Genomic DNA, 18,381 nt, shown 5'->3' on the forward strand with positions numbered 1-18,381 from the left:
CACTGAAATAATATGTAACTGATATATGTGATATATAGGATACCTACTTTCGGTTCAAAATTTATAGAGTTCCATCATTTGTTATACATTAGTGCTTTCACTAAGAAAGTTATGGACTTCGACTTTAGAAATTCTCCACATTGGTCTAAAATAGTTCAAGTGTTTGGAGCAGTCAAATAAAATATTGAATATTGTAGAGCAATTCAGTCTATTTAAATACTATGTCAGACTCTGACATCAGTGCCATAAAATATTGCTGTTTAAACCTAAAGTTAAAACCCAATTACTCTAAAATAAATTAGAAAATTGTAATATCTTCCATACAACAACCAGTGAGGTGTTGTTGGATTTGACGGAGGTAAGGATACGTAATTAATTTAACTTTTATCCAAAAGAAGCCAATGAATATAAATTAACGCTTTCCTCTCCAAATAGCAATTATACATATCAAACAGATTACTTCAATATATATATAGACAAATTCTTACAAAAAAAGAGCGCATTAGGAAGATGTGACATATATATTTAATTCAATTGTTTTCTATCGGCTCATATAATGAGTTGCAATATTAATTCAACCCTGACTCTGCGTATATAGCACAGAACAATTATATTTATCAATTTCCCTTGTACTTTGAAAAAGAACTTTTGACCGGTTTTAGTAATTCTGAGTCACAACAACACTGTTATAACGCAGAACGCAGATTAGCCAAACTTTCCATTTCCGAGGTACAAGAGTCGTCTCCCCCCCCCCCACCCAGTACTGTACCGTAGTCTAGCGGGCGAAGTCAAGAGTCCCGTTATCACCGTCACGTCACACTCTTGAATGTGTTGCGTTCCTCAGAGTATCCACGACTGCCGCGATGGGCTTGTCTAGCGGAAAGTGCGTCGCTACAACAAGACTCGACAACAAGACTGTCATCATCACAGGATGCAACACCGGAATTGGGAAAGTTACAGTTCGCGAACTGTACAAACTTGGTAGGTAATTATAGTTTGTAACAATGAGTAAATTATCATCCTTGTAATTCGCATAATATTAACGTTCTTTCGTCTGTAATACGATTTTCAAATTTTATGTTATGACTTTTATTGGCTGAGCTTTATCGAAACCTATCACTAGAAAAATTTCATTTCTGTCTGTCTGTCCGCACGATATCTCGAAAACGAACGAACCTAAACATTTGAAATTATGCTTGAAACCTTATTTATATTATTCTATAAGGAATACTGAGTTAGGTGATAAGTGCATGTCAATCCATGAGATTTGGCTGAGTGTTAGAGAATATTTTTACATCAGTCTTATGAGTAACCATGACGACAACAAAATATTGCAGAATAAATAAATTTGTAAACAAACTCAATAGACCTATAAGTGATTCAGACATGTGATGGCATGTTTACACGTGTAGCCTAAACTATTCAAACTCATACAACATATTTTTCTAGTACTTGGTGTATACATTTTTTATTACTTAAACACTAATATGAAACTCAATTTAATAAACAAAAATCTGAATGAATCTAAAAGTTTGCATGGCACTTCATTTCTATAAGAATGAGTTCTATATCATTTTTGCGTCAACTTCTTTTTTGTATGATTGCCTGTCTGTCTTATCTGTCCGCAGGACACCTCGCGAGTAAAATGAGCTTTAGATTGTAAACCAAACGAAACCTGCTGCGACACGTGATTACTTATATCTTGTCTATTTATATATTTTGTGAACATAACAGATTTTTTATTAGCCGTGAATTCCCATGGCGAACTAATACTTAATCAAACTCTTACAACAACGAAATGTATAAGCCTAGTAGAAACCAGCACGGATTTGCTCTTAAAATAATTTTGTATACATTTCAAAGGTTTCTGTGTGTTTTGATGGTACAAAATGAACGTATTGTTCTTCTGAACCAATAATACTGTGGTAATAGAATGAAAATCAAGATGTATTTGATAAATTGATCTTAAATAACTAAAACATAGCTTCAATAAGAAATCTTAAAACAATTAAACAATATAAAACATTTCGGTGATTCAATACATTATCAGAGTGTATCAACTACAGTCTTGCTATCCTGGTTCTGTTAATGGTTAATGGTACAACTGTATGGGGCCAGAAACCGGCACACATACACACAGTACACTACAGTAATGAGCGCAATACAGCGCTTGCAGCAATGTCTAATTACACACAAGTTACACCCCAAGACAACATTGATCTTTCCAAGAAACTGGTTCGTTTTGCAGTTAATGTACACTGTACGAAAACATAGATAACTAAAAAAATAATCAATAATATTGATCAATTTGATATTGATTGAGTGTCTGTTTATTAATATTATTTGTTTCAGTGTTGTAACAACTGTGAATTCTTTCCAAAACTTGAAACTAATAACTAATCTCCCCAGATAATGTACGTTATTATCAAGCATTTCCCTAACTATTCTGCCTACCATACGCTTCAAATATTGATTTTTTAATGTCTCCAGCAGAACCTAGCTTCAACGAGTAACAGAAAGAATGGAGACCAAATAATGAGTGCAAAGATGAGAAAACAATCGATTGTGGTATAAGAATATACCCCACTAAAATTATTTGGTGATACGTATTTTAGCTGGGCAAACTTAACATAGGCCTAATCAATAAAAGCAATACTTACATGTAAACCAGTTAGGTAGATTTCAATGAAATCAATCCGAAAATATACATACCGAGCTTATAAACATTATAATTACCGTAATTTCTAATCGATTTTAACTATACTTGTACTAGGAACCAAATATCTCGTTAGTCAATATCAACCAATAAAAATATTCAAAATAGTGGTATTTCAAATCCCGCATAGTTTAAATCTCAACTATTTCACAACTTAGACCAAAAATGAAACGTTTCTAAGACAAATTTTGAACAAATAGTTTCAAGTAACTTCTATACTTAAACATTTTTGCATGTAGTCGTTGTTCAGAATTAATCACGAAAAGGGATAACTCAACTGTTACGAATCACGGAACCAAGCGCACAATTATTGTTTCTATGAATAAAATGGTAATTTGTCTCAAGATTTCAAGATGGTTGGCGCACACATTGTTTATAACTCTACAATAACGTCGAAGTAATATATTTATAAATAAAAGTGATACATTGACAAATACAGTTTCTAACTAATATACCCAAACCGTCCACGTGTGTGTTTGTGTGCGTGCGTGTTTGTGCGCGCGCGCGCGTGTGTGTACTGTATGTGTGTATGTCACTGAACTCCTAAACGGCAGAGGACCAATTTTAATAACATTTTGTGTGTCTTCAAGTGGATTCTATAATGGTTTAAATTTACAAAGTTAATCAGTTAGAAATTAAATAATACAAGATAAAATTTCAAAGCGCCTGACATTATAAACTGCAATTGCGAGACTTACGTATACTAAATAGCCACACACAATTTGAAGGCGCTAAGTTATTATGTATATTTGTCTTTAAAATAGATTTCTGGTTCAACTTAAAGCTTGAATGTAAGACCACTTTATGATAAAGTATATTTACGTGTAGCACGCGTAACACCTCAGCCTACAAACAATTTTAAATCGTCCATAATTCAATTTATAAATATGAGCAGTAATTAACATCATGAAGTAATTTTCGTTATTTATTAAACGTTACTTGAATTTTATTGTGCGTTTGTACAATTAACTTGATTTTTGGTCGTACCTTACATATTAGAATGGTCGCAACAGCTTATTTTATTTTTGTGACAAGTATTCAAAACGGTATCTACAAATACTAATCCTGATAATATCATAAGTGTCTTTGCTGGTTTGTTTTGATATTGTTGTTTTTGGAAGGAATAAAATCATTTATTCATTTTTTCGGACAAGGACTGTGCGCGGTAAACGCGGACGTTTGGTAAGCTTAGTTTCTAGTAGTACAGAGGTGTACAAGTAGTTTCTGTTGAAGTTCATTCCACCCTCAAAACGTAACAGATCTTTTTTTATTACTATCACATGATCTATTGGCTTTCAGCCTGTATAAACACAAAACCCCCAATGAATCATTTGATAATATTATTTGATACAATTCAAATAAACAATAGTTGTAGGCCTATGAATACTAAAGCTTGGAAGTAAACATGCCAGTGTGTGGTTTTAATGATACACGATTGTGTAAGTCACTGATTGTGTAGTGACCTAAAACTAAGCAAATATTTAATTTTTACCATGGAACAAAAATGAGCTAGAGAAGATCGGAAAGCACAATCAATCAATCTTTATTGCAAAAACATGATTTACACGTATAGCAAACGTCAATATTAAAAGTTCAGAGCTAAAATTTTGCGCATTATCCCCACATCAAGATCACATTCAAACATACAATTCAACAACATTCATGCATCTTACATCCCTTGCCAATTATCCACCTACAGCGCCGAAGTCAATCTCCCGATTGGGCGATCTCCTAGTCAAATGTCAAGAACTCGGTAAAATTATAAAATGTTTGTGACGTGACGCTAAAAAGCGTTTAAAACGAGATTTTGCACATTGGGTGTTGCGGCATTCTTTATCCAATTGGGCAGCTTGTTGATGAAGTGAACATCTGCCTGTGAGGGCAGATGTTTGTAAACCACCGTTCTATGCCTACCAGTTCGGTAGTTTCCCCTGCCTCTGGTCTCATACGAATGAATGTCGGCCAGTTCCTATGGTACATTTAGACATACAGAACAAAGTTGTTTTTAAAATAAAGAGACATAGCAGAATCAACAACTGCAAGTTTTTGAAGGTTTCTTTGCAAGACTCTGAAATTCAAATGAGCGATTATTCGAATCGCTTGCTCCTGCAATTTGAACACCACCATGAAATGGTTGTTTGAACAGGGCCCCACAAGTGTGGTTACTCCTAGGTAAGGTGGGGGTAAATCAAGTCATAATGAGCCGTCATCTGTAAGTACTGCATCAGTTACTTCCAGTGTCAATGTTTCTAAACCAATTTTCCAAATCCATTTTTAACTAGTATTTTCCAAATGCAGCTATTACAATTTTCATTGGAATTCTGCGTTTCCCCGTAAAGGCACAATTTTAAAAGTTCTTCTTCAGAAAGGTCTTTATACAGGGTGTCAGAGAAGATGTCTTAAACTTATATTAGGAGAACGGTTACATGTCTAACAAGGAAACAAAAAGCAATTCTCCAAATCATATACAAGGAATCTATTTAAAATAATTTGACTCAGTTTAAGAAACACGATGATCCAAAACTGGACCAGTGAAGACTGTGAAACGTGATTAAGCCGTAAATTTTGTTCACTGTGAAAAACCCTTTTATATAAGTCGCAAATTAAATTTAAAAACCATGAAAATTTCTATATCTTGCGATTAAATGCGTCGTCGTCGCGATTATGTCTTAAGTCCCGGTTCACACTTTAGAGAGAATTGCGCAAGCCTAATTGCGGGGGTCCGTCCTGGCGCGATTTGGTAGTGTACCTAATAACGAGCGAGCGCGAGCTGGCCGATTGCAGTCGATCGCAGCCTGCAGGTGCGACGATCGTAAAAACTCACCACCACTAACTACTAGATCACAGCCGATAGCGGCGTATTGCACCACTAGCTACAAAGTAGTGTTCGGGTGAGCATATAACGATTCACAATGGCTACCACTCGTCGCCGTTGATCGCCGAACTTGGGTGTTCCAATCTTTCTGGAATTGAAGTTGGTGGAATGGAGTGCACTACTGAATCAAAACTTTGATATATTGTTATTTGTTTGTTTTTTCACTTTAATCTGATATACACTTATTTATGAATTTGTTACCTGAAAATTTACTATCGTAAATCATTTTACAATTATAGTTCTTTATAAGTAGATTTACTCACCAGAGCTAGTAGTTTTACATGGAGCGAGAAGTGTTTAATCTATTCATGCATGCATTATGAATAAGTAGTAAAAACATTGTTCAGGTGTTTATTCTTTATTGTATGATTATTTGTCATGGGAAACAGTTTCATACTTTTATCTTGATATGTTACAAAATGGCGGACAGTGTGTCATAAGCCACCTCCATGCAAATAAGGATGAATAGAAAAAACAAGAAAATATTTTTAATTTATTTTTTTATTACAAAACCTGTTTTTATGCCTAATAAAGTAATATATGTGTATTTTAAACACTTGAGCATATATTTTTGTACGTATATTTTTTATAGTAACATTATGTTTGTTCATTGCAACAGATGTTGAGACGAATATTTCCCATACACGTAAAATGGCAACAGTGTTTGTTGTGGGGTGTAAAGGGGTAATCAAACACATCAGGCAATATCTGACTATTTTTGCGTGGGTTGCTCTAGGGACTATATTTTTTTAGATATTTCTAGTGATATACAAGATATGAAATTACAAAATAAATCATTTATACAGGCTGCATCAGAACTCTTGTCACATATTTTAGGATATTGTTCTAATGATTATGGTTTAACTCATTTTCTAACTATACTTGGATTCATCTCTTTTTGCAGGTATATAAATCAAACAGACCATAGCTGTGTTATAGCGGGCACAGCTGGTGAATAATAATATGGCAACAACAACTCAAATGTTATTAGAATATTTTTGTTACAACAGTAAAAATTAATTGTTTTGTTGTATTTATATATTGTATCAGCCACTTGATAAATGGAAATTATTATAAAATCAATCTATTTCAAAGTCACAAGTTTTAGAGTTAAAGAATGCTCTAGTCAAAAAAATGTAGGAAAAGTTCACAAATCTTCTTGTTTTTTCCAGGGGCTCGTGTAGTGATGGCTTGTCGTGACGTTAAAAAGGCAGAGGAAGCTGCAGAAGATATCAAGTCAACAGTGGCCACTCAAGAAACTAAGGATCTGGGAGAAGTGGTTGTTCAAAAGTTGGATTTGTCATCATTGACTTCTGTACGAGAGTGTGCCAAGAAACTGCTAGAGACTGAAAGCCATATTGATATACTTATCAACAATGCAGGTTGTATCTCACACATATCACTTTAAGTAATGCACTGGTTTTTATACGCATAGCTTTAGTTTTTTTTTTTACCTAATAAAAATTGGGTTTATTGTTATGATTAAAATATATGTTGAGACGGATCAGTATTTCTCACAATTCTAAAACTGTATACCAAAGCACATTTTGAGACTACTTACAAAATCAGATCAACAGTTGCATGAGAAGTCTTCTCATTCATTTTGAAGACTGGTAACGTAGTTTCAAAGACGTTATTCAAAGACTTGTTAATCTTTAATATAATATTGTAATAATTGTTCCATATTCAACAATACAATTAATCAGTTTTGATAAAACAATTAAAAAAGGATTTAAAACAGTTAAAAGAGATTTTTTTAAGTAATTAAGTTTTTGAAACTACAAAACTTTTTATTTTTATAAGCCCATGATTGAAAATTGTTTACACATATAATAAAACCTGAAGTTAATTTTTTTTAGAGTATATAGTTGTTGCCTTGCACCACTGTATTCCTGATTCCATTGCAGTTAGTCATCATCAGCAGTAGCTTCTTTCGAAACATGATTGTTTGTGCCATGTGTGAGTGACACTAATATTTTGGAGATTACCTATTAATAAAACTCTCATTTCCCAGATTTTAACTTTGTTTTGTTTAAAAATGTATCACCAACATGAATAATATACATTATCAAAAAGATACCTACATAATCTTAAGATTTACCATCTTATTTTACATGCACAATAACCTGTATGCTACCTGTTTCATTACGTGACATCTGTCGGATCCATTGTATCAATTTAATTATGTTACTTGTTTCAAAAAAGGTATTATTTCAGGAATTGGTTTTTATTTAAGTTAGTGATGAGAAATAATAGTTAACATTACAAATCCTACATCAAGTTGTGTGGGTAATTCAAACAGCTTTACTTTTTTTCTATAACTGTATTGTGATCATTTATAACCCAATTATTATTTATAGAGCATATTATTTATAACCTCATTATTTTTATACTGTGTCACTACTTATTATGTATTTTAATAAAACAAATTCACTGAATAGCTCATAAAAATGTTGAATATAAGATGTAGTTTACCGTATACATGTGTTAATAAGTCGATGTGCAGGTGTCATGATGTGTCCTTATACTCCGACAGAAGATGGATTTGAGATGCAATTTGGGACAAACCACTTGGGACATTTCTTATTTACTTGCCTGCTACTTCCACGCATCATAAGTTCAGCACCATCACGTATCATAACATTGTCCTCCGTGGCTCATGCAAGTAAGCTAACATAATCATATTAGGTTTTGAAACAAAATTGATTAAATTAAAAATTACAATTACACACACCAAAAAAGTATTTATTTACTTTTCATTCTTGATGTGTAACTCTCCTTAGTAGTGTACTGGGAGATATGAGGAAGAGTACAATTTATGTACATACAACATTCTATTACATTTGTTTCAGTATTTTACTTCCTAGAATTTCACTAGTTGCTTTTGAAATATTTCACATTGATATATTCAGAAATATGGTATGCAGTACATAGCAAGACCTTTAACTGTTGTATTACAAAGTAAATATAGCACTAAATATTTTATTAATGCAACATTGAGAAGTAATGAAGGTTACAATTTTAAACTTACTATTTAGTCAATTTATCAATTAGTTGAATAATTTCATTTCATTTCATTTCAAATAACAAATTATAAAGCTAGTTCAGTTAAAATCATTAGAAAAATTTAGAAAAAAACATACCAAAAAGCTTAACAATTTTAATTGATTTTTTACCAAAACTATACAAATTGCTTAAGCAAACATTATGCCTTAAAAACTGAAATTGTAAATAAAAATATAAAAAAACTCTTACTGCTTAATCAGTTATCATGAATTCATCAAGATAATTAAGAAAGAAACTTTGCACCAATATAAAATTTGATTAAATATGGCTGTTGTTACTTCATCAAATACACATACATTTGAAAACATCATTCAAAACATGTTGAAGAGGCTAGTGTCTTTTCATATTTTATCCTCCCAGGCCTACAAGATCAATTGCTACAGTGTATTTTCCCAATAGGAATTCAAAGGATGTCTTTCACTTTCAATAAGTTTATCAAATGTAAAATGAAATTACGTGAAATGAAAAATGTTTGTATTATAGAGGTAAAGTTAGGACTTAAAGTCGTCTCTCCCACTTAACCCCTAATTGATACAAGTATTAACACAGTACCATAGCTAGTGTAATTTACATATGTAGCATAATATACTAGTGGCGTAGTATGATATTTAACATGTTCATTCTTCTGCATAACCCAAAGACTAGACACTGTGACATTTGGGAGTCAAAGTTTATAATATGAGCAATATTTTATTTACTAATTACTATTTGAGCTTAAATACAATAAAAGGTATGTTATTTTACTCATGTATAATTTGACAGAACATTTTAAAGATATTTTATTAGAGGATGTTTTCTCAACTTATTATTGTGGTCTATAATACAAACTGTTTATTTTGTTAGAATTGCAAAAGAATGAATTTTAAAGTGGTTTTTGAAGGTTTCGTTGTGGTTACTTTCCAACAGTTCTGTACCGTTTTACTGGCACATGAGGGGCTAGCTTTGAAATTTAAACTTTTGTGAAGGTTCAAAAATAAAAGAAAAATCTTCTGAAATAAATAAGGTTCAAACTAAAATAAAACTTCTTCTTGAAAATAATTACTGGATTTAAAATTAAAATAAAAACTTCTTGATAACTTTAAATTCAAACTTGTAATATATTCGTCACTCCAAAAATTTACAAAGTTCTTACAGCTTGTCTTTTATTCAATTTTCAAAATTCAAAACTTTCACACTCTAATCTGATGTGGCAATTCTTCACTTTAATTTATCTTCAAAATTCAATTATATTTGTTACTAATTTTCTTTACTTTACTTTAAATATTACTACTTTTCAGTGTTAGAAATTTTTATTATACAAATTCTTCAGTGTTAGAGAATTAAAAATATTGCTGAAAGCATCCGCAGGTTCGATGACGATTAGTAAAAGATTAACTCTAAGCACTTTCAAAGTCTACTCGTTACTATAACTTCCGATCAACTGAGACGGGAGGTACGGCACGTCTACCTCACCCCACCTCTCAATTTCGTTATCAAACACTGCCATCTGCGATGCGCGCCTCGCTGATAGCAGCCTCTTTTGTACAGTCCAGTCCTTATCATTCTTCTGGGCCTACTCCTTCCACCGGTAATCCAGTTACCCCAGAATTATTATTTAATACAATCGGTACAGTTCTATCAAGAAAATTTGAACTAAATAAGGTTGATTTATAGATAATATGAAATGTAGGCAGTACTAAGTAAGATCCATATTTGATATTAAGCCCAACAAATTTAGTACTTATGTCAGGAATTTGTATAAAAAACAGCTACTGCTTATTACAGTCAAGGCCAATTCTGTTGGTTACTGAAACAATTGAGGTTGTTGATATGTCTGGGTTGTATTTTTTGTACATGTCCATATGTAATGTCCTTTAAACCTATTTTTGTACACACAGGAGGGAAAATTGATTTTGATGATCTCAACTGGCAGAAGAGGCCTTACAGTCCAATGGCAGCTTATGGCCAGAGTAAACTTGCTAATGTGCTCTTTAGTAAAGAGTTAGCAAGAAGGCTTGGAGGTACTGTACTGCATTATACCTTGGATTATACTAGATACTCAACAATTATACTATTTCATAATTTTTAAACTGAAATAAAAATAAAATATTGATATTGATAGGTTTTTTAACAGTACAGTATTCAAAAAGAAGGTTAGAAAAAAGTTATTAATTTCCACATTGCTCTAAAAGGAATCTAAGTGTGAAACAAGTGCATATAGTTTTTTGATAATAACAAACTGTGTAAATATGAGTTGCTTGCACTATTAAAACATTCTATAACAAATTTTATTCATTAATCTCAATAATAAAAGCATCTGTGCAACTCAACTGTGACCATTACGGATAATTAATTATATTTACATTAGCAGCAAAATAGTCATCATTCGTGATATGCACTTTTACCATGCTTTTCACATATATACACAGTATTTATTTATAAGGTATAAATGTTATTTAAACATAATATTATTAAAGGTATTATTGAAAGTTACTTAGGATCACAATTTAGGTTATAGTATTAAATTAAAAACCCATTTTTATATCAGAGCATAATACATAAGTGGTTTAGTTCCTTATAGAATAAATACACTTTTAAATACAATGGCATGCTACAGGGCAAAATGTTATACATTTACTAAAAAAGAGACATATACATTAGTAATGCTCATTTTATAAAAAAAATACTACAATTTCTTGGAATCTTTCTCTTTATATTTGTTTACTAGTTTCATAACAAAATATTGATTAATCTTTTTAGAATTTAAAAATAGAAGTATGTTTCTATAATTTGAAAACTAATCATAATTTATAAAATAACATAATACATACTATAATATAAAAAGGAGAAACACAATATTTGATGTTTGTTGTAATCAGATAAGAGAGTGACCACATATGCAGTGCACCCTGGTGTGATAAGAACTGAGTTGGGCCGGCACATGGATAGTGTTTATTTCAAAGGCTCTCGTCAGCTGGCAGCAACATTGGGCTACTTTTTCTACAAAACGTTGGACCAGGGAGCTCAGACTACTCTACACTGTGCATTGGACCCGGATGTCGGATCTCAGACAGGCCTCTACTATAGGTAAACCAAAATATAGATTTCTCACCTTAGATTTTACTTGTTCTCACTTGAAACATCTTTTGGGTTTCTATATTACTTCTCACACAGTACCTCACTATAAATACTAATACTAAACTTAATTTTGAAAAAGTTTACTTTGTCTAATTAACACCAAACTTGATATACTAACCATATATATAAATAGGTATAAAAGAAAACAAAACACTTTCTTCAACTTGAAATGCTTAATATTTCGTCACTTTTCAGTGACATTATCAAAAGCTTGTATAAAATAAAATATAAACAAATATAAGAATGAAGGTTATAAAAACATTGCAAATAACAAAAACATATGGTATTGAAACAAGTAAAATAAAACATGTAACCTTTCCTAAACACAGAGATAGATACAAATGTTTGAATAATTCATTTAAATTAACTGTGTCTCAAATTTGATCCAACTGGTGATTTTGATTGAAGAGGCATTATGTTTGCTTGTTCATATCTTCTTAGCAATAATTTTGTGTATTCTTTATTTTCATAATTTTGAAACTTCTTGATGCCAATTAGAGAAAAACCATTTTCAAAGGTTTGATTTTGTTGCACAGCGTGTACAGACACGGGTCTAAGTAAATTTTGATGTCGAACATTGGCACGATGATTGTTCATCCTCAGCCTAAGTGATGTAGATGTTTCTCCAATGTAGTCTTTAGGGCAATGTTGACAGGATAATTTATAGACTGCATTTTCGCTGTTACATGTGATGTCTTCTGCAATAGAATATTTTTTCTGCATAATGCAGCTTTTGTAACAGTTTGCGGATTGCATCATATTGCATATTCCACAGCGTAGTTTATTGCAAGGATGGCATTTGTGTTTGAAATTTTGACTGTTGTCTTTATCTTTAATATATTTTGGATGAACTAATTGATTTTTCAAATTTGGTGGTCTTTTAAAAATAATTCTAGGAAGTCTATTAAAAAGATTCTTTGTTTCTGGAGATTGTTCCAATATACTGTAGGCGGTCTTCATAATTCCATTCACTCTGCGTAAGCTAGGATGATACTGAGTTACAAATTTGGCATCTTTTTCCATAACAATTAAAAAACATGGTTTGTGTTTTTAGGTTTAGCTATTTCACTGTTAATCAATTTTGTAGAGTATCCTCTGTTAATTAATGAATTCGATAATGTTATTACATAATTTTGGAAGTCAATTTCATCTGTACATACATTCTTAGCTCTTAGAGCAAGACCCTTGGGTATAGATTTCTTTACATACTGTGGTTGGCAGCTATCATAATGTAAGTATTGCATACTATTTGTGTCCTTGACATGAATTTTAGTTTTAAAACAATCACTGTTTAATAAAACGTCTACATCAAGAAAATTCACAGAATTTGGTGACATTTTCCATTTTCCAGGTGAAATTTAATTCATTTAATTCTTCTAGGAATTGTTGCAAATTTTCCATTCCATTATTCCAAACAAGAAATATATCATCAATATAACGAAACCAAGCCAAGAGTTGAAAGTGTTGGGTTGATAAAAAGTTTTTCTCAAGTAATCCCATAAAAAGATTGGCGTATGAAGGAGCCATTTTTGTCCCCATCGCTGTGCCCTTTATTTGAAGAAAGTTTTTGTCTAGAAACTTAAAATTGTTTGTGGTCAAGATCATAGTAATTAAATGAGTGATAAAATTAGAAGTGGGTAAAGCGTTTTTCAGTCTTTCATCTAAAAATTTCCCAATTGCTTCGACGCCCTCATCATGTGGAATATTGGTGTAGAGTGATTCTACGTCAACTGTAGGTAATATTACTTCACCAGATAATGATTGAGGAATTTCCGATAGTCTGTCTAAGAAATGATTATAGTATTTTTGATATAGGAGGGCAACTCTCTGACAAAAGGTTGTAGAATTTCATCTACGTATGCAGAAATGTTTTCTGTGGGAGCTCCAATACTTGCGACAATAGGCCGGCCCAGAGGAGGTCTTACCTGTTTGTGTGTCTTAGGTAACTTTTAGAATACAGATACTCTCTGATTCCTCCGACGAGGAAAGTCCTAGTAGCGTAACTTCACAGGCCTAGTCCGAAGTAATGTGCCAAACAGATCCAGGCTAGTGTCCTCGGTGATGAGAGGTTTTTTAGCTGGTATTCCATGGGACAATGAGCCTGTAAAAGTCCGGCACTATTAAGAGGACAACGAACATCTCTGTAAGTGCAAAAAGCATTTTAACCTTCTTTCCCCCCCCCAAAAAAAAAAACAAATACATCACTGGCCATACTTTAAAGATATATTTTTGAAGATTTGTTAAATTTATATGGAATATTTGCAATAGTTGAAATAAAGTTGCTTTAGCGTCTTCGTCGTCTCTAGAGTAGTAGTATACAATGCCATTGGTAGTGTATATATAGGTAATAGAACAGATTTTCAATTTTAAATTAATTTTATTTTTTATTCATTTTACATACTCCCATGGAATTATTTCTGAAAAATTCTCAATATTTGTATGCATTATCTGATTTTTTAAATCTGAAAATGTATGCATAGTGACTGCGCAACCAAGGAGCCTAGTGCCACGGCCCAGGATGAGGAGGTGGCCAGGAAACTGTGGGAGGAGAGTGCCCGACTGACCGGGGTGGACTGGGACCCTTTCACACAAACTCAGTAACACCTTCACATCATTGTCATTACTGTTTTCTTAATTTAGCTTTGTTATAAATTTAGGAATAAGTTATACTTCTTATTTTATGTAATAAAATGACATTGCAAAGTTTTCTTTTAATTTCCAAATGTTCCATAACCTTTAGTGATAGTTTCTTGCCACCATCATAATCCCAATTTTTTTTAAATGATGTAAAAAATAATCAAAACAGCATGTTTGCAACAACAGGTTTAGTTCAGGGTAACAAAGTTTCCTTACCTTTATCAGAAAATATTTGATTACCAGTACATAAACTGTAATATATTTAGTCTTCAAAACTTTTATCTCGTCTATCTTTTGACAGCATCCAACAGATGACCCCTCAGTTTTCAATCCAACAACCTGGTTAATTACTGATCATATCAGGCAGGCTAAATGTGAAGAAACAATTACATAACATGTAAATATTCCTACCAAATAATTTGTGCTAACTCACATAAAATATAACTATATAATATTACTTTAAGAGTTTAACATCTACGAGTACAACTGACTTATTTTTGCTACGGTTCTCTCCACAATGAGAATAACCACAGAACTGACTATTCCTGCCGCAAGTATTACAAATGCTAACATGACGGACTCCAAGTCAACCCGAGCCACTCGTCTGTCCCCGATGCACTGAGGTCGCTGAGGATGCCATACTTTGTTTTCCCGGTAGAGAATACCTCTCTCCCTCATTAGATTAAACCTGAAATTGAATACACTGCTTTAACAAATTTTGTATTATGAGTTGAAGTAAATATATTAATGAATTTATTATATCTAAATCTTATAGATTGTAATAAAATACATTCCTTAGACATTTAAATGAGAACTACTGTTCACAGACTTATTGCTTTTATCTATAAGTCTGCATAATTACTTACCCACAAGATATAAAGTCTCTAAATGGTGATGTTTTCTGTACAGGTGTAGACACCAAGTATGGAGGAAACAGTTCAATCTCTGTTAAGGAACATTTCTCAATATTATTGAATGTTTTGTCTATAGGAAGATATAGTGTTGCATCTTCTGCATAGAAAGCGTACTTCTTTGTACGCATCATCTCAATTCCACTCGGTACATCCATAAATCCATATGAATTTTGTAGTTTTCTTCTGTACAAATCAGCTGTCAAGGCATCGGTTGATTTCTTTAACAAAAGAAAACTAATTTAATTGCAAAGGATTAAAAAAATTTTCAATTTGTATCTTATTAAACTAGCTTTTTAACACTTTTTTGACAGTATATAGTGAGTTCATTATTTGTTGATAGTTTACTAAATAAGGAAATTATTGAATTATAAATTTATATTAACAAAATTATTTACCTTGTTGATAATGTTTTGCTCTAAAAATACACTTTAAATGACTTCTACAATACTATGTCAATACAATACCATAGTATTATCATGAAGTTACTAAATTTGGTATATTATGAGATTTCTCAGTTTGGAAGCCAGAAAGATCCATAAACTCTAGATATATGACTTACTAGTCATATTTTATTCCCTGTTCTTGTTCTAATAAAACTTTTAACTGTATTGCAATTCTCATATTCATCTCCTTTGTTATCACTACTGTTAGCTTTGTTACCAAACATTATGACATCATCTATAATAATTCCTAATCCTTCTGATTCTTCATAATCCTTCTCTGAAATACTTCTGAAAGTGGTATTTTACACCAGTGGTATCATTTAAATTGTAAACAAAACATTTGTAAGTTTTACAGATTTAATCAGTTGCATTTACTGACAATTTCATTTAATCTGAGAATAGGCTTGAAATGTTTCTATATTATTTGTATTAGGGTATTATATGGTAAAAGTTTGTTATTATCATGTAACACTTTTCCAAAACTAGCTGTACTTCCTCCAAACGACAGTGGACCTAAATTTGTGCCACATATTTTGGCCTTATATACATAATGAGGATTTATTTTAATGGCATTAATATTTGATTTGGTCTACAGTTATGTCTCGTGCATAGTGGGCACTTAGTTTTTTATCTGTGTGCATGTCCTTGCCTTTTTGCTGGCCTGTCAAAATTTTATAAAAATCTTAAACTTAAAGGAAAATGTGCGATACCTACTGAGAAATAATCCCTTGTGTAAGCAGTGTTCTCTACACCCATACCTATGGGACTGTCGAGCAACTGTTGTATAGTATGGATAGTTCTGGCAGGAGGAGTGAGAAGTGATGTCACTATTGCAGCTCCATAGAAAGCGTACAGAACGACACTCAACAACAACAAGAACAAACACAGAATACGCACTGACACTCGTCGAGATGTGCTTGCTAGACCTGTAACAAACATTTCAATCTGATAATCCATTTTTTTCCATTATGTATTCTTTCAAAGCAGCACTTCTCTAAATATTGAGCTAGCTAGGGTCTTGCGTTTTTGTTTTGTTTTACGTAATGAAATACATTTTCTATTGTAGAAATACCTACAATTAGATTCAATTTTTTAAATTAGTTTATTAGTATTTATCTATACAGTTTTTGTTTACTGACAATAAATTATGTGAAAAAATAACAAGATTTCAGACATTTTCCATTGTTATGTTACAAAATTATAATACTTCACTTTGAGAATTATAGAATCTGTCCTCTTCTTCGAGTGTGAAAAAACGCTCTAATGCATAAGTAAAAAAGAGCTCAAATTGTAGAGATGAACTCTTCAGAGTGTAACCAAGGTATGGCAAAATGTATTAAGTATATACAGAGAAGTATAACAGCACAGTCACATCCAAAAAAATCATTCTCAAACAGTTGAGCTGAAATGTATGTTGTTTTCTAAAAGTTCATATCATTTTGAGTATACTGTAAGATTACAAACACATCTAAAAAGCATACAGGTAAAACAATAAATTTTAGTAAAACAGTTCCAAATGGTGAAAAAATGATCTATTATAATAAAACAGTCACTATTATGGATGCAAACAAATACAAAATAATTGCTGTTAGTATAATAAAATATGATAAATGAAAAACATTTAGAGTAAAATTAAGACATTATAATAATTAATTAAGGGTGTTTTTGTTATTAATATTTAAGAAAATAAAAGCATGATAAGGTCAATATCACAATGGCAATATCAGTGATCATATAGTGACTCACAGCACTGAAGGTTCATCATCATAGCTAATGGCAGTGAAGATACTGTACTTTCCTAGCCACTATAGTGGGCTGTGAAAGGATTAATAAGGAAACATGTAAAATGGCCAATCTCTACACTAGCACTCCAGGATAACTCTGTGTCTGGCCACCCAGTAACATCATACTAATTATCAATCACTGAGTCTCCACAACCAACAAACGCAATACTCTAGTCCTGATCTATACTATGGAAGACAAATATATAACATGTCTTATCTTGCTGGCTCAATGCTCCTATCACTAGAATTGCACTAGCACTCCAGGATAACTCAGTGTCTGGCCACCCAGTAACATACTAATTATCAATCACTGAGTCCCCACAACCAACAAACAATACTCTATACTCTAGTCCTGATTTATACTATGGAAGACAAATATATAACATGTCTTATCTTGCTGGCTCAATGCTCCTACCACTAGAATTGCACTAGCACTCCAGGATAACTCAGTGTCTGGCCACCCAGTAACATCATATATCAATCACTGAGTCCCACAACCAACAAACACAATACTCTAGTCCTGATCTATACTATGGAAGACAAATATATAACATGTCTTATCTTGCTGGCTCAATGCTCCTACCACTAGAATTGCACTAGCACTCCAGGATAACTCAGTGTCTGGCCTCATATAAATACTGATCACTGAGTCCCCACAACTAACAAACGCAATTTATACTATGGAAGACAAATATATAACATGTCTTACCTTGCTGGCTCAATGCTCCTACCACTAGAATTGCACTAGCACTCCAGGATAACTCAGTGTCTGGCCACCCAGTAACCCTATACTGATCTATCAATCACAGAGTCCCCACAACCAACAAAC

At 32.3% G+C, this 18,381-nt stretch overlaps 2 protein-coding genes across 2 annotated transcripts in view; one reads left to right on the forward strand and one right to left on the reverse strand.

Moving 5' to 3' along the window:
• The first annotated feature begins 802 nt into the window (after positions 1–802).
• LOC124360559 (retinol dehydrogenase 13-like) lies at positions 803–14,480 on the forward strand. The gene is made up of 6 exons (XM_046814279.1): positions 803–981; positions 6,764–6,973; positions 8,098–8,256; positions 10,535–10,657; positions 11,516–11,723; positions 14,255–14,480. Exons 1-6 carry the CDS (start codon positions 864–866, stop codon positions 14,373–14,375), a joined length of 939 nt encoding a protein of 312 aa, XP_046670235.1. The 5' UTR covers positions 803–863; the 3' UTR covers positions 14,376–14,480.
• Positions 14,481–14,589: 109 nt separating this feature from the next.
• The window catches only part of LOC124360558 (ionotropic receptor 75a-like), a 29,731-nt gene continuing 25,939 nt past the window's right edge, over positions 14,590–18,381 (reverse strand). The window contains exons 7-9 of the mRNA XM_046814278.1: positions 16,483–16,694; positions 15,278–15,543; positions 14,590–15,099 (exon numbers count right to left, since the gene is read on the reverse strand). Of these exons, the coding sequence (XP_046670234.1) occupies positions 14,886–15,099; positions 15,278–15,543; positions 16,483–16,694 (692 nt within the window). The 3' untranslated portion in view covers positions 14,590–14,885. The remainder of the gene's footprint in view (positions 15,100–15,277; positions 15,544–16,482; positions 16,695–18,381) is intronic.

The sequence above is a fragment of the Homalodisca vitripennis genome, chromosome 4 (assembly GCF_021130785.1).
Source record: "Homalodisca vitripennis isolate AUS2020 chromosome 4, UT_GWSS_2.1, whole genome shotgun sequence".
Taxonomy (NCBI): Eukaryota; Metazoa; Arthropoda; class Insecta; order Hemiptera; family Cicadellidae; genus Homalodisca; species Homalodisca vitripennis.

What these genes read in the sequence shown, in the direction of transcription:
- LOC124360559 (XM_046814279.1), top strand. Translation starts at nt 864, where the DNA reads ATGGGCTTGTCTAGCGGAAAGTGCGTCGCTACAACAAGACTCGACAAC. An exon ending in GTCCTCCGTGGCTCATGCAA is followed by an intron (nt 8,257 to 10,534) that starts GTAAGCTAACAT and finishes TTGTACACACAG; the next exon opens with GAGGGAAAATTGATTTTGAT. An exon ending in CAGACAGGCCTCTACTATAG is followed by an intron (nt 11,724 to 14,254) that starts GTAAACCAAAAT and finishes ATGTATGCATAG; the next exon opens with TGACTGCGCAACCAAGGAGC.